This window comes from Podarcis raffonei, chromosome 6 (assembly GCF_027172205.1).
Source record: "Podarcis raffonei isolate rPodRaf1 chromosome 6, rPodRaf1.pri, whole genome shotgun sequence".
Taxonomy (NCBI): domain Eukaryota; kingdom Metazoa; phylum Chordata; class Lepidosauria; order Squamata; family Lacertidae; genus Podarcis; species Podarcis raffonei.
Genome location: NC_070607.1, coordinates 80,148,887 through 80,164,301, shown reverse-complemented (window position 1 = coordinate 80,164,301; position 15,415 = coordinate 80,148,887). Strand labels below are relative to the sequence as shown.

Below are 15,415 nucleotides of genomic sequence, written 5' to 3'. Positions count from 1 at the left end.
GGAACTCTCTGCTACAGTGAAAATCTGTAAAAGAAATTAGGAATTTTTTAGTCATTCTTAACGAGGGGTGAGATATAGTGATATTGAGAAAACACCAGTCATTGCCCACTAATTACGCCAATCTCAATCTCCATCCTCTGCCATTTTATTACTGGCTTTGCCCCTGCACTACTGTTTTGTGACTGGTGAGCTTCAGCCCTGACCCTCTCAAGTGCTACCTAAGGATGGAAAGTTTGAGAACCCTTGCAGTAAACAATACTGGACTAGGTGGATCATTAGCCAGTTTCCTGCATTCCTGTACTTTTAGTTGAATTATCCTGTAATATCCATGTACTGCTAAGCCAGTTCTGAACATCTGGACATGCTTACATAAGGAACAACTTGCAACCAGGGCATTGTCACAGTTTGCATTTGGCAAGGGGGGGGGGCATTAACTCATACGGAGACTGGTTTTTTTGGTGGTCAGGTATTTGTTTCTACAACACACACTGGTGCCATCATACCAAAATATAGCAGTGATTGTAAAAATAAATAGAGAGGGGAATATATCAAGATACTGTATATAAAACCAGGAATTGGATAACAATGTAAAATCTGTGAAATGCATCTGAAATCACTTAAGTCAAGTGCAAAAATAAGGAATGGGTGAATGGTGAGCCAGCGCTAAACATCTGTTCTGCAGACTTTAAACAAGCAAAAAATCTAAAAAATAATGGGGAGGGAGGATTAACTGAATAATGACTATCTCTGTAATTCATCCACTGTACTGCAAACAAGGCTGCAGTCTGATAACCTGCTTGCTTCTGAACAAATCTCACTGAAATTGTCAACATCTACAAGTGAAAGTCCATAGAATCAAGCAACACAATAATTTAATTGTTTTAAAAATAAATAAATAAATGAATGAATGAATGAATGAATGAATGAATAAATAGTCCAGTAGCACCTTAGAAACCAACTAAGTTTGTTCTGGGTATAAGCTTTCGTATCTGAAGAAGTGTGCATGCACACGAAAGCTTATACCCAGAACAAACTTAGTTGGTTTCTAAAGTGTTACTGGACAATTTTTATTTTTTTTTTATTTATTTCGACTGCATCAGACCAACCCAGCTACCTACCTTAATTTTTTTGCTATAAGCTTGACTAATCTTCTTTTAAAGCAATCCAAATTGGTGGCCATCAAACTTGACTACCTCACTCAGGAGCAAACTTTGGTCATCTTTCTGTAATATGTCACCCTGTATGAGGCCAAAATTTGGCGCCCTCGAAATGGATCTTATCAGTTATATGGATCTTCTCAATTTTACACCCCTTGGCTCAGCTCCCTGTGTGCGGGTACTGCCCATGCCATCCTAAATCCGCTACTGGCTCACTCCTAATCCCTCACTATAGATAAGCAAGATAAAAAGCACATGTCCCATTCCCAATACAGTGGTACCTCGGGTTACAGACACTTCAGGCTACAGACGCTTCAGGTTACAGACTCCACTAACCCAGAAATAGTACCTTGGGTTAAGAACTTTGCTTCAGGATGAGAACAGAAATCGTGCTCTGGTGGCGCAGCGGCAGCAGGAGGCCCCATTAGCTAAAATGGTGCTTCAGGTTAAGAACAGTTTCAGGTTAAGAACGGACCTCTGGAACAAATTAAGTACTTAATGGGAGGTACCACTGTACTGTTCCTTAATGGATCCCACCGTCTACATTCAGCAGACTGTCTGTTCCTATTCTCTGCTTCTTGTTTCTCAACCTAATCCCTATGAGAACTTACTCTATGCTCTTACTCTGCTCAGTCTTACTCTAGAAGAGACTTTGCTGAAGTACCTTATCCAAAGCTTTCTTAAGGGTACGTTTACAGTACTGCTTCAGAAAGCAGTGCCGTTGCCCCCCATCCCTCCCGCATTTCACAGCTCCTACCCCCATTAAGGGTTCGCATCAGCATGGCTTCATTAGGGTCAAAATCGTTTCTGTTTCTGTACACACCAAGGCGCATTGACAGGCATTGATGTTTTTACCCTATACAAAGGTATTTTCACCCCTTGGCTAGAGATGACTTAGGATGAAACAAGAAGCTGGTTTGAGAAACAACTCAGCGAAGTTTATAACGAAGGAGAGAGAGAGAGAGATGCATTTTGGATAACTTGGTCGTGTGGACAGGGATTGAAAACCCTGAGCTGGAAATGCAGTGAGCTCAGTGAAAACGGGAGTGTGAACCCAGCTCAAGAGGAAAGTGTCAACTCTGGGCTTGAGGACACTCCCAGAGACCTCTGAACGCTTACCACGGTTACGCGTTTAATGGGAGGGGCAGGGAATAAGGCACCAACGGTCCTTCCACTGGGCGAGGCTGGAGGCTGTTCGTGTGGCATCCACGCGCTCTGGGCGCGCGACGCACACTGGCACCGTTGACTCTTCTCGCCCAAATGGAGACTAAGTGAAGCCGGGGAACCGACGTTGCTTGCCCCACCTGGGATCGCGGCCGTGCCTTTCTCCCTTTTCTGGAGCTTCGGGGGGGGGGGTCGGCGAAGGCGGTTGCCACCAGCACCTGCCTTGGCGAGAGCCAAGGGAAGAGGGAGCGCGGCCTCTTTTGGAGAGAAAGGCAGAGCTACGCTCCCAGGCGGTGGGACGGCTTGAAGGCGCTGGTGCCGCTGCCGCCTTCGAGGAGGGCTTTGCGGTCTGACGGCCAGCCAGGCTGCGGTTGGACGGGTGGGGGCAGGCAGAGAGGAGCCTCGGGGGCGGGGATCGAGGGACTCAAAAGCGCGTGCAGAGGCAGCGTGCGCGCAAGGCTGAGCCCAAGTCTCCATCGCGGCGCCGGCTTCTCCTGAGCTGCCCCGACGTGCCATGGCTTTGCTCCTCACCGCCGGCTTGCTGGGGCTTCTGCTGGTGCTGGTGCTCCTGGCTTCTCGCTTCGGCAGAGCGCGGTGAGTGAGCGGTTGGGGTTCGCGGCGGCTTCCACCTGTTCTGGAGGAGGCGAGGTATGGGGTGAGGACGCAGGAGAGCGCGACGCGGCTTCGCTGGAGCTCGCCAGATCTGGATGTGGGGCATTTCTCCTGGGAGATTTACCTGCGAGGTCGCCTTAGCCCCATGGATGCCCACTAAACTGCTTAAAACGGGCACTGTTACATGTGCCCCTTAATACTCCATCAACATTTGTAAGAAGACGGTATTTTAGGGTGACAGCGTGGCGGTCTACAGTGTGGAACTCCCGGCTTATTGACACCAGGCAGGCGCCTTCACTGTACTCTTTGGCACCTGTTAGAAACATGTTTGTTTCAGCAAGCCTATCCAGGCATGTAGAATGTTGGCACGTGTCTTAGCCTGGTTTTTAGCTTATTTTTATCTTAATTATTTTGGAATGCTTTAAATAGCCTTTTTTAAAAAAAAAAACTGCTTTCACTTATAATTTCATTACTTTATTCTTTTTGTGAATTCCTTTGAGAGTTGCGTGTTTTCTGTTTCATTTTTTGTTTTTGTATATAATATATGTTTGCAGCATTGAGTTCCATAATGGAACAACGTGGCATAATAAAATAAAGGGACATAAGGAAATACATAAAATGGGACTGGACCTGAGGCAGGATTGAAGAGGCAAATCAAAAAGTTGATCTATTATTGAAGGGGGAGCATTTAGTGTTGGTCATTCGTTTTGTATCTTATTTTTTTAAATAATTTTAGTGTGTTTTAATGCTTTGATTGAACACCATTAGGATAGCTCAGCTAGTAGTGCACGACTCTTAATAATGCCATAATCTGTGGGTGCTGGATGTTACTCCTGTGTTTGCATGTGTTTTAACAGATATATCTATCATCTGAAGATAATGCTTAATTAATCTGATGAAGCTGCTCTGGTCTATGACAGTTTATGCCATAGACCAATCTGTCAGTCTTTACCATGTGGCAAGAGCCATCATTTGAGGATCAATAAATGTGCATGAAAAAGTAACAAACAGTCTTGCGGTACCTTAAAGACTGTGATGAGGTGGTCTGTAGTCCACAAAAGCTTGTTCCATAATACTGTACAGTTGTTAGTCATTCAGATGCCACAATACAGTGGTACCTCGAGTTACAGATGCTTCAGGTTACAGACTCCACTAACCCAGAAATAGTACCTCAGGTTAAGAACTTTGCTTCAGGATGAGAACAGAAATCGTGCTCTGGCGGAACGGCAGCAGTGGAAGGCCCCATTAGCTAAAGTGGTACCTCAGGTTAAGAACAGTTTCAGGTTAAGAACGGACTTCCAGAATGAATTAAGTTCTTAACCAGAGGTACCACTGTACTCTGTTGCTTTTGCTGCAACAGACAAACAGGGCTGTCCCTCCAGCATATGTGTGCTAGATTTATTTGCTGGCATAGAACCACCTAGAGAACTCAGTTTTATGGGTAGTATACAAATATAGGTTTGTGGAGTTGCATCGCGGACCTGCCGTCCAAATGTCATTTCCAAGTTTTCTAGATAATATGTACATTTGAGCCGCATTGTCTTCCTGGCCTGCATTTAGCATGTTAATGCATGCATGGAAATCGGATAGAGGCTCAAAGTTATGTAGGGTTGTAGTCAACTAAGCTTTATGTGGGATAGACCCATTGAAATTCATGGACCTAAGTTAGCCATGCTCATAAATTCCATGGGTCTATACTGAGCAGGGCTAGCACTGAATAAAACCTTTTGAGTTTAAAATGCCCAGGAGTCCACTTTTATATATAGAGGGCATCCCTATCCCATCCAGTTCCATTTCACACCTTGAAGCCAGGGATGTGTCCAACCACCAGCATACCAGACAGAAAGACCCTCTGCAAACCATTCAAAATATAGTTGATAAATCTGCTGCATGCAAAGCATTATCAAGAGGGACACAAGTGATCTCTCTACCACATGCTGTATATGACGATGTCCTGTATTGTGGATCTATAGTAAGAAAGAACTTGTAAAATAAATATTTGTTTACTCGGATAAGTGGAGGTTCTCTAGGGTCTTAGGAAAAAGATTTTCCCGAGCTGTTTCTTGATGTACATTTTAGCAAGCCTGCCAAGGATTAAGCCTGGAATGTGCTTTCCCACTGATGTGTGGTCCCCCCCAGAGTATTCTTACCTATCCACAATTCTAAGAGCATTTTGTTCTGGAATTATGTGTCGAGGGAGCTTCTGGAATTTCCTTTCCTGATGCTTCCAGGGAAGCTCAGGGCAGGCAGATGCCAGAGAAGATTTAGATAGGGACACCTGTTTACTTATGTTCCTCTGTAAAGTGCTATTTACATAGGTGGTACTATACAAATAAATAAAGATCCTTTATTAAAACAACTCAAAATCTTAGGGCTCCTTTAAGACTCTTCCTTAGTTTTCTTGCAACAGGTTAACAATGTTAAACCCCTGGAAGATCTTACTATTTGCTATTACTATTTTCCTCCTCCACCTCCAGCTTCTTTAAGAAAATAGCTTTCAGGGTAATGGGCAGCCTAATGCACTTACAGTACAATCTCTGCATGTATACTCAGAAATAATTCCCAATGTGTTCAATGAGACTTACTTCTGGGAAAGCATGTTTAACACAGAGCACACCCATTGAAATTAATGGCTCTAAGATAGTCATATTTATTTATTTCAGTGGTTCTGCTCTTAGCAGGACTAGCACTGGCCACAACCCATAAACCATAATCCTATTCATGTCTACTCTGCGGCAGGTCCATCCTAGTTCAGTGGATTTTACTTCCAGGTTAACAGTGTAAGGCAGGGGTGCCCAAACTTCTTTCAAAGAGGGCCAAATTTGGTGAAGTGAACATGCGTGAGGGCCAAGTGAAGTTGGTGTTTTTTAGGATTGAAGTTGTTGAGCTTTTTTGGGGATTTTACCCCAGGACATATACTGCCACAGAGGATGGATTAAATCGAACGGCAGGCCAGATTAGGCCTCCAAACCGGACTTTGGACATCCCTAGTGTAAGGGTGAAATTCTACATTCAGTAAGTCCTATTAAAGTGAATGAGACTTAATTCAGAGCGGACGTGGATATTGTTACTTCCCAACCAATTTTCAAGCAGCTACCTGCACTTACTGAGTTCTTGATTTCCTTGGAATGAATAGCTTTATTTTATACAACCTGAGCATAGGAAGAAGGGTTCCCAGCATTAACGCTCTCATAGATCTTGCTTCCCCTTTTTCAGTCAGCCCACAGTCCACCACAGAGCAGCAGCTCACTCACTCACAATTCTGGCTGTTGTTCTCCTATGTAGCAGTTGGGTGAGGAGTGTTGGGGGAAAGGCCTGCCCCAGGGGTCAGCAACCTCTTTCAGCCGTGGGCTCGTCCACCATCCCTCAGACCATGTGGTGGGCTGGACTATATTTTGGGGGGGGGGGAATAAATGAATGAATTCCTATGCCCCACAAATAACCCAGGGATGCATTTTAAATAAAAGGATACATTCTACTCATGTAAAAACACTCTACTTCCCGGACCGTCCGCAGGCCGGATTGAGAAGGCGATTGGGCCTTAGGTTGCCTACCCCGCCCTACCCATTTGTTCTGTGGCACAGAGCAACTTCTTTGGTGGTGCTCAATTGAGGTACAGACATACCTCATGTTATGTTTGCTTCCTGTTACGTTTTTTCAGGTTGCATCCTGCGGCGACCTGGAAGTACTGGAAAGGGTTACTTCTGGGTTTTACCGCTCGCGCATGCGCATGCGCAGAGGCACAAAACGACATCATGTGCATGCGCAGAAGTGGCGAATCGCAACCCACGCACTGCTGCGGGTTGCATTCCTTTCATGTTGCGAACAGGCCTCTGGAACGGATCCAGTGGTACCTCGGGTTACACATGCTTCAGGTTACATACACTTCAGGTTACAGACTCCACTAACTCAGAAATAGTGCTTCAGGTTAAGAACTTTGCTTCAGGATGAGAACAGAAATTGTGCTCCGGCGGCGTGGCAGCAGCAGGGGGCCCCATTAGCTAAAGTGGTGCTGCAGGTTAAGAACAGTTTCAGGTTAAGAATGGACCTCCGGAATGAATTAAGTACTCAACCCGAGGTACCACTGTACTTAACTAGGCAGCAAAGGCCCTTACCTCAGCTGGTTTGGCAAGCTTCCTCTTATGCAGTCTATCCTCACAAGTACAGGACTTGTTGAGAAGTCTGAGCTTTTAAAAGTATACATAACCGACTTGATGGGTATTATAAGGAAGAATCAGCCAGCGGCAGAAGACTATAAGTTTTGAAAACACTGAAAGGAGAGGATCTGACCACACTCTTGCCGTGTGAATTTCACTTCAAGACTGAGCCAAGCTGTTCCTGCCCCATTCCATGCTGTGTGTGTGAGATTATCTGCTCAAAAGATGTTTGTGTTGGCAGTCAGCTTCTGTCATTGTCCCAGTGATCTGCTTAAGGAAGCCCCTAAGGCGAGAAGGGGAAATGCGGCCAGCTGTCTGCTAGCTCCACAAAACCAGCAAAAGAATTTACCAACGCAAACTGGGCAACTCATCTCCCTTTTGCACAGGGCACCAGAGAAGCAGAAAGCAGAGGTTGATGGGAGCATTAAGACATTTCCAGTTTGCACATTGAAGATCAAGGAAGGAGATGGGACATTGAGGAAATCCTGTAAGAAAGAATGGGCCAAACAGCACAGGGGTTTAAGATACAATTTCACAACATTTATTTTCTTTTTTGTTTTATTGGAACAGAAACAAATTGTTGGGGGTGGTTGTGCTTATGTGGGGGTGAAGGGGTGTATCTGTGCTTTTGTACTAAGGGAGGGAGGGTTAACTCTTTCTCTCCTGCCATTTCCCAAATCTAAATCACACCAACTCCATAGCTGTTATTTGGTCTCACTGAGGGAAAACAGAGCAGAAATAAGAAAATAAATGGAGGGAATGTCTCCCTCCCCCCTTTTTTAAAAAAAGAGTAATAGTCACTTCTGGGGTGGCGCCTTCGGCAATGGCTGCCTCCCTCTGAACTGGAGGGACCAGCTCCACGCGAAACGGGTCGTATCCGCTGCGGCGAAGCGGGGACCCTTTCAAAAATCACAGGCGGATGAAGCCTGTGACCATGGGACTCGGCGGGCACCATTAGCGCCCCCCCAACCCACTAAGGAACCCACCAACGGGCTCCGAAGTGAAGAGGGGGAAGCGGCGCGGTGCTGAGAGTCATCGGCTATTTCTGTGGAGCGAAGCCGCATTGCTGTTGCCGGAGAGCGCTGCCTTTTCCTGGAACAATTGGGACTTTAAAACAACAACCCGTGAGTAGTACGGAAATTGGATCCTTTAAATATTTTTAAATTCGGCACTGATCGGGGAAGGTACAACCAGGAAGTCTGCCTCCCCTTTCTGTAAATATTTTAAAGCAAAGAACCTCCAACTAAGGTCGTGGAGAACTCTACTTTTTATAAAAGATTTTAATTCTACCGATTGAAATTACAAGGAAACTTACTTGGAAGCAGGGGAACCTGCGGGAGAAGAACTAAATTTAAAAACCGACGTGCCACCCCCCCTGGACCCGGGAGTGGTCCGTGAGAGCCGGTTGAGGAGTAATTGAATAATTTGACAGCAGCCAAGTTAGCTGTCAAGATACAAAAAGAGGATTTTGTCTCTGCTGCTTATATTGGCTATAATGTAAGTATTGGTTACATTTTTATGTTTTAAAAGAAGGAAGGACTGCTACAATTTAACGCATGGAACTTTTGGTTTTGTGCTGAAAGGAGTAAAAAGAAACTTAAATCCCCCTAGAGGGAGTTTTGGGACATTGCATTAAGAACCAGCTGAGAAATTGTTTTCTGACCTTGATATGTTTAAGAATGGCAGTGAGTAAAGAAATACAGTCTGAACTGAACAAGACTTTCTTTCTCTTGGGAAAGCTGCAAGATCAAATAGGTGTTTTGACTACAAATGTTACAACCTTGGGCACAAGAGCCAGTTCTAGCAATGAACTTGATAAGAACTTGGTACAGGATTTCTGCTTAACTGAACAAACAGAGGAAATCGAGAAGGAGAATAATGCTGCCATTGAAGAGAAAAAAGCTGGGGGGGGACCCAACCCTGCAGATGCAAAAGGTGAGCTGTAACCTGAGGCCTGACACGATGGTAATAAGAAGAAACAAACCTTTGAAGATGGAAGCCTGGCCTGAATTGGAAAATGAAAAATGGAGAGATCTCCTTATCTGGAGATCATATGACACTTGGATTATAAATTTGATTCAGTTGGAAGTTGGAGCTATAGGGACATTTGGAATCTTAAGGAGAATGAAACAAGATGTGGAATACCCTATAGGCCTTACTTTCAAGTACGTAGGCCTGGCTGGAAGAAACTTGGATGCTGCAGGGCGGGAGCCCCATCGAGATTTGGTCTTGAATATTAAAGACTATCAAAGAGACTGGCAGAGGGGCCAGGAGAGAGACTTAAGAGCCTGGGACATAAGGTCACCGGGTTGATGGTTTTATTTTGAGATTTGTTGGGACTGAAACCGGGAAGGGGGGTGGGTGGAATGAAAAATGGGAAGGGTACATGATATAAGTTGCTTTTCTGTTCAATCTTTTTTTGTCTTATTTCTAGGAGAACTGGAAATTTGTGGAAGGGAACCTTCTTTCGACCTTAGGGAAATGTTTTAAGAATAAGCACCGTTATATAGATTTGGACGAGAATTAAGTCTGGATAAAGTTAAAAAGCGGGTTATATAAAGAAAAATATGGTAAAACTAAGGTTTTGGTGATAAGGACTTGATGAACCAACAATTTGAACTGGAACATAAGGATTTGTTGAATTAAAAAGAAGCAGGTTAAAATTTATTGACAAGGATTTGTTGAATTAACAATTTGAATTGGAATACAAAAAAGGGAGGTAGGAGGAGGTCTGAGAAATAAGTTAATGGAAAATAAGTTAGGGAAACTTTATGTGTTTTTAATTATTTTTTATTTTAATTATTTTTATTTTTGTATTTTTGTATTTTTGTTATTTTTTCTTTTTTCTTTTTGATTTTTTCTTATTGTATTAATATTGAAAACTTTAATAAATATCTTATTTAAAAAAAAGAGTAATAGTCATGGAATGTAAAACCCTGTAAGCACATACAAAGTGCCTCTATGCACCAGTCCAACTCTTCAGAACTGTTTGTTAATCTTGGAATAAATTGAAATGTCCCAAACTAGTAGGACAAATAAAGAAGGAAGCAAAGGGGGAGAAACAGCTTTGCTTGCTAGATGCCCTGTAAAGCACTGTATTTTAGTATTTAGCCTTGGTGATCGTAGTATTATGATTTTAAATAAATTGTTGATGATGATGGTGATTTCTTGTTTTGAGTAGTTGTACATTGGTTTGAATATATTGTACAATTCAGTGTTGTTAATAAAGTGATACCATAGACACATTGGCACAAAAGCAAGCCATTAAAATGGGTGGAGAACCTCCACATGTTGTTGGACTCAAACTCTCATTATCTGGACTCATTCCAGTCTGGATCTGACATAGAATTGGCCCTGGTCACCCTGACGGATGACTTTGAGGGAGAGGGAAGAGGATCTCTCAGCAGTTTTCTATATCATTGATGATGGTGTTCTTCTGGACCATCACTAAAAATTCAATAAACATACCTAAACTTTATTATTTACTGTTGCTGTTATAGAAAACGTTTTGCTTTTAATGCACTACTGGGGACGGATCTTGAGGGAAAAAAGCATTTCCCCCATTTAGTTTTGTGGCACCTACCTTTAGGAATTCCTTCCCCTTGAATATTAGACAGGTACCATCTATTTTTGTCTTTTTGGCCCCTACTGAAGACCTTCCTCTTTAAACAAGCCTTTTAAGTTGAGATCTTTCCCTGTCTGCTTCTGTGTTAGAACTGTTTTTAATATATTAGAACACTTTTAAATTTCTTTTTTAATAATAATAATAATAATAATAATAATAATAATAATAATAATGTGTTTGTTTTGCCACCCCAGTCTCCATGGGGAGGAAGGTTGGGATATAAATTAAATTATTTGATTATTTAGTTAATTCATAATATGCTATTTCCATCTGCTAATAGCGTTCAGTATCTGGCCATCATATTTTCCCACTGACGGGACAGAATGCATTTCTTTATAAATTATCTTGTACAGTAGAAACTGGGGGTGGGTGAGGGAGACAGTTTATTTCAGGATTCCTGTGTCCTTTGCTTTATTTTGTCTGGTAGCCAAAACCAGCAAACGCAGTGATTATGTAAAGTTGTGGCATGCCAATGTACAGGCGTTAATTCAAGCCATCCTATTTAATCAAAATAGGGAACTGAGAAACGGACAGCTCGGTTCCCAGCACATTTCTTGGGAACTAAGTCAGTGGGTTTATTGTCAGGAAAATATGCAGTCTAAAATGATATATGAGTTGAGGGTCTAAACTATGGCTAAAAGGTTTGGGGTTTTGTCCTTTTTTGAGGACCTGACAGGGTTTTGGAAAATTGTGAATGTTTGGAGAGAGCAGACAATCTTCATATTCTGTCAGTAATAACTGCTGCAGGGCATGTGGTAATAATAATAATAATAATAATAATAATAATAATAATAATAAAAAACATTTATTTATTCCTCACCCATCTGGCTGGGTTTCCCAGCATTAAACATAAAAAACTTTCCTAAACAGGGCTGCCTTCAGATGTCTTTTAAAAATAGGATAGTTGTTTATTTCCTTGACATCTGATGGGAGGGCATTCCACAGGGCAGGCACCACTACGGAGAAGGCCCTCTGCCTGGTTCCCTGTAACTTCACTTCTCGCAGTGAGGGAACTGCCAGAAGGCTCTCAGCGCTGGACCTCAGTGTCTGGTATACAGGACCAAGGTCGTTTAGGGCTTTAAAGGTAAGCACCAACACTTTGAATTGAACACACAGTAATCTGTGCTGGCAAAATAGAGAGCAATTCAAGATTGGCAGAAGAAAAGGCCTTATGCACTGTCCGTAACCATTGGAAAGATTACCATTGGGCTAGATAAGCTTTAACGCAAGAATGAGAGTCTGTACTAAACCTATCTTCCATGCATATTAGCTATGATATTTAAATGGAACTCCAAGTCCAGAGGTAGTAATACTATTCAGAGGTATGTTTCCTTTGCATGTATTTACTTATTATTTATTATATTGAATTTGTATCCCATATTTCCACCATGGAGCTCAAGGTGCTCTCCCTGCTCCTAGTCCAACGCTCTAACCACTACACTATCATTATTCATGACCTTCAATAGATTGACATCCATGTGGCTAACTCTTTTCATTTTGTTAATGGGGTGGCTATCTCTTTCATGTGGTGTAGTGGTTAAGAGTGGTAGAAATGGAATACTCAGGATGAAACGGTGAAATCTGCTATGATTAAGTGGGCACAAGATGTTGGACATAATATTATGTTCGCTGACTGGGAACAGTTATGGACCACAGGTATGAAGTTTACGGCATGCAATGCCTTAAGAGAGAATATTATGAAAATGATATACAGGTGGTACATGACCCCAGTCAAGCTGGCAAAAATTTATCACTTGCCCGATAATAAATGTTGGAAATGTAAAGAAACAGAAGGTACATTCTTTCACCTTTGGTGGACGTGCCCAAGGATTAAGGTTTTCTGAGAGATGATATATAATGAATTGAAAAAGGTATTTAAATATACCTTCTCGAAGAAACCAGAGGCCTTTCTTCTGAGCATTGTCGGCCAACAGGTGTTAAAGAAGGACAGAACTTTTTTTATGTATGCCACAACAGCAGCAAGAATACTTATCGCAAAGTATTGGAAGACACAAGACCTACCCACCCTGGAAGAATGGCAGCTGAAGGTGATAGACTATATGGAATTGGCAGAAATGACCGGCAGAATCCGAGACCAGGGAGAAGAGTCGGTGGAAGAAGATTGGAAGAAATTTAAAGACTATTTACAGAAATATTGCAAAATTAATGAATGTTAGAATGATGTTGGATTGAAAGTTATGTGGCTTTTAGTTATAATACTATAAGGAGTATGAAAAAATGGACTATTAATAAGTAAAAATCTAATGTTACATTATTTTAAGATTAAAGATTAGGATAAGCAAAGAGGGGAAGGATTTGCTGAACTGATAAATTAAACTGGAATACAAAAAGGGAGGTTAGAGGAGCTCTAGAAAATTAAGTAAATGAAAGAATGTAATGGAAAGATGGAACTGTTTTTTTATTTGTATTTTTCTTTTTCTTTTTTCATTTTGTAAAACTTTAATAAATATTTTATAAAAAAGAAAAAAAAGAAAAAAAGGAGTGGTAGACTCGTAATCTGTTGAACTGGGTTCACGTCTCCGCTCCTCCACATGCAGCTGCTGGGTGACCTTAGGCTAGTCATACTTCTCTGAAGTCTCTCAGCCCCACTCACCTCACAGAGTGTTTGTTGTAGGGGAGGAAGGGAAAGGAGAATGTTAGCCGCTTTGAGACTCCTTCGGATAGTGATAAAGTGGGATATCAAATCCAAACTCTTCTTCTTCTTCTTCCTTGTGGCCTCTGGCTGTGGTCTTTTCCCGTTTCACAGATATAAAACTCAGCAATAAAAAACTAAACAGAGACAGATATGTTTGTGGGCCTTGCTTTGGGCACGAGGATCTTGAGGCTTTGAATGTATTCTTTGATTTATCATATCATACCCTTCAACATTTCTCCTATGAAAATAGGGATGTCCCATTCCATAACAATATTTTACTATTTATACCACACACATCTTACTGGGTTGCTCAAGTCAACATATATAAAAACACAATAAAACATTAAACGTTAAAAAAAAACCTTCCCTATACTGGATTGCCTTCATATGGCTTGGGGGTCCATACCTTCCAACATTGTTCCAAAGAAAATAGCGACATCCTAAGGAAAAGTGGGACATTCTAGGATCAAATCAGAAACTGAGACGGCTTCTCTAAATCAGGGACGTCCCTGGAAAATCGGAACTCTTGGAGAGTCTGTCATATTGATCTCCCACCCTTCCTTCTAAAGAAGCCTGGAGTGGTGATTTGCATGCTTGGAAAGAGTAGCTCAACATGTCGTGATCTGAACTAGCCATACTCTAAACAAGCTAGACCTCTCTGATTTAGGAAAACCAGCCGTGTCCAGTTCCTCATTTGGGATACGAAAATGCCCGATGAGCCCACTGTTTCGTTAGATCCACTTCTTCTTTTTGGTCCTCTGAAAGAAACAGTTTGTGTTTACTTCCTACCCTCCAACATGTTGAGTCCCAAAACCAGGAGGCACATCTTCCCATCCATGCTCCTGCACAAGTTGCATGACCTGTGTGAGATCATGAAGCCCAAATGAAGCACTTTTTCCTGGGTCATGCTCTCACTGTGCCCAAAAGAGTGCATTTTGGGGCACTGTGCAAGATTGCAGCCCTGAAAAAAGGGTGACGTTTCAGCGCAAAGTATTGAGAGGTCACGGCACCCAAAATGGTGGTTGTGATCTTGTGGGGAGAAAAATGGAATGTCCTGGTTTTCCGGAGACACTTGCAGGGTATGTTAACTCTGAGTAAGTCTGAGGATTCCAGGGTATGGCCTGAAACATTTTTGTTCCCAGATGCTTAGGAAGCTGAGGTAATTTTAATCTGTTTTAGCATTTTAACTTTTGTATGATTTAAAGTAGAGTTGTTAATTTTTCTTGTCGCTTTATCTTCTTGTAAACCACTTTGAAGTTTTTTAAACAATCAAGCTGCCTATAAATTTAATGAAATGATTAAATAAAATGTTTGCTGCTTTGGATTCCATGGTAGGGCTATAAATAGGAATTAATTCAGGAGTTTGGAGAACAACTCATTCCAGAACATTCTGCCCCACTTTTCTTTTTCTGCAGTCTTTTCCTGGAAAAATCTAGCATGCTTACCTGCCTGCACATAGCTTCTACTGACTTTTAAAAGAGCGTACAAAATTCAGGAAAGGCCTGAGGTGCTTTCAATTCAAACTGAAATAATAAACGCCTTTTTGTAATGCTGTATTTTTAACATTTTGGTTTTGAATCAGCAGGAAGGTTTTGGAGCCAAGATGTCACCCTGCCCGTCCATTTTTAGAATAGATTACCCCACAGTTTACGTAAGCTAAGCTATTGGTTAGCAGCAGAATCCTGTGTGGCCTGCTGGTTTTGGCTAACAGAAAAGTAGATTTCCATTCCTCTTAAGCCTTTTATTAATTCAACTAATCACTGTGATTTAAGACATAGGTAAACAATTGAGATTGGGTTGCAGTATCAGCACGGGCCTCTCGCAGAGAAAAATGATAACCACTCCCCCATTTAAACACAGACAGCATGTGCATTACTTGATTTCATTACACATGGTTACTGTGTGTCTGAAAGCTGAGCACAAAAAGCATTGTGTGAGAGAGCAAACGCAACTTCTGCCTGGGGTGTTAATATCTGTGACACTGCAGACGACCTTCAATTAAGGTGGCCATTGATGAATTACCAAAAAAGAGAGCAAATGAAGA

General features: G+C 42.1%; 1 protein-coding gene across 1 annotated transcript in view; it reads left to right on the top strand.

The window, feature by feature from the left end:
* The first annotated feature begins 2,403 nt into the window (after nt 1–2,403).
* Nucleotides 2,404–15,415, top strand: part of PTGIS (prostaglandin I2 synthase) — a 49,517-nt gene continuing 36,505 nt past the window's right edge. Inside the window, exon 1 of the mRNA XM_053394214.1 lies at nt 2,404–2,915. Coding sequence (XP_053250189.1) covers nt 2,836–2,915 — 80 coding nt within the window. The 5' untranslated portion in view covers nt 2,404–2,835. The remainder of the gene's footprint in view (nt 2,916–15,415) is intronic.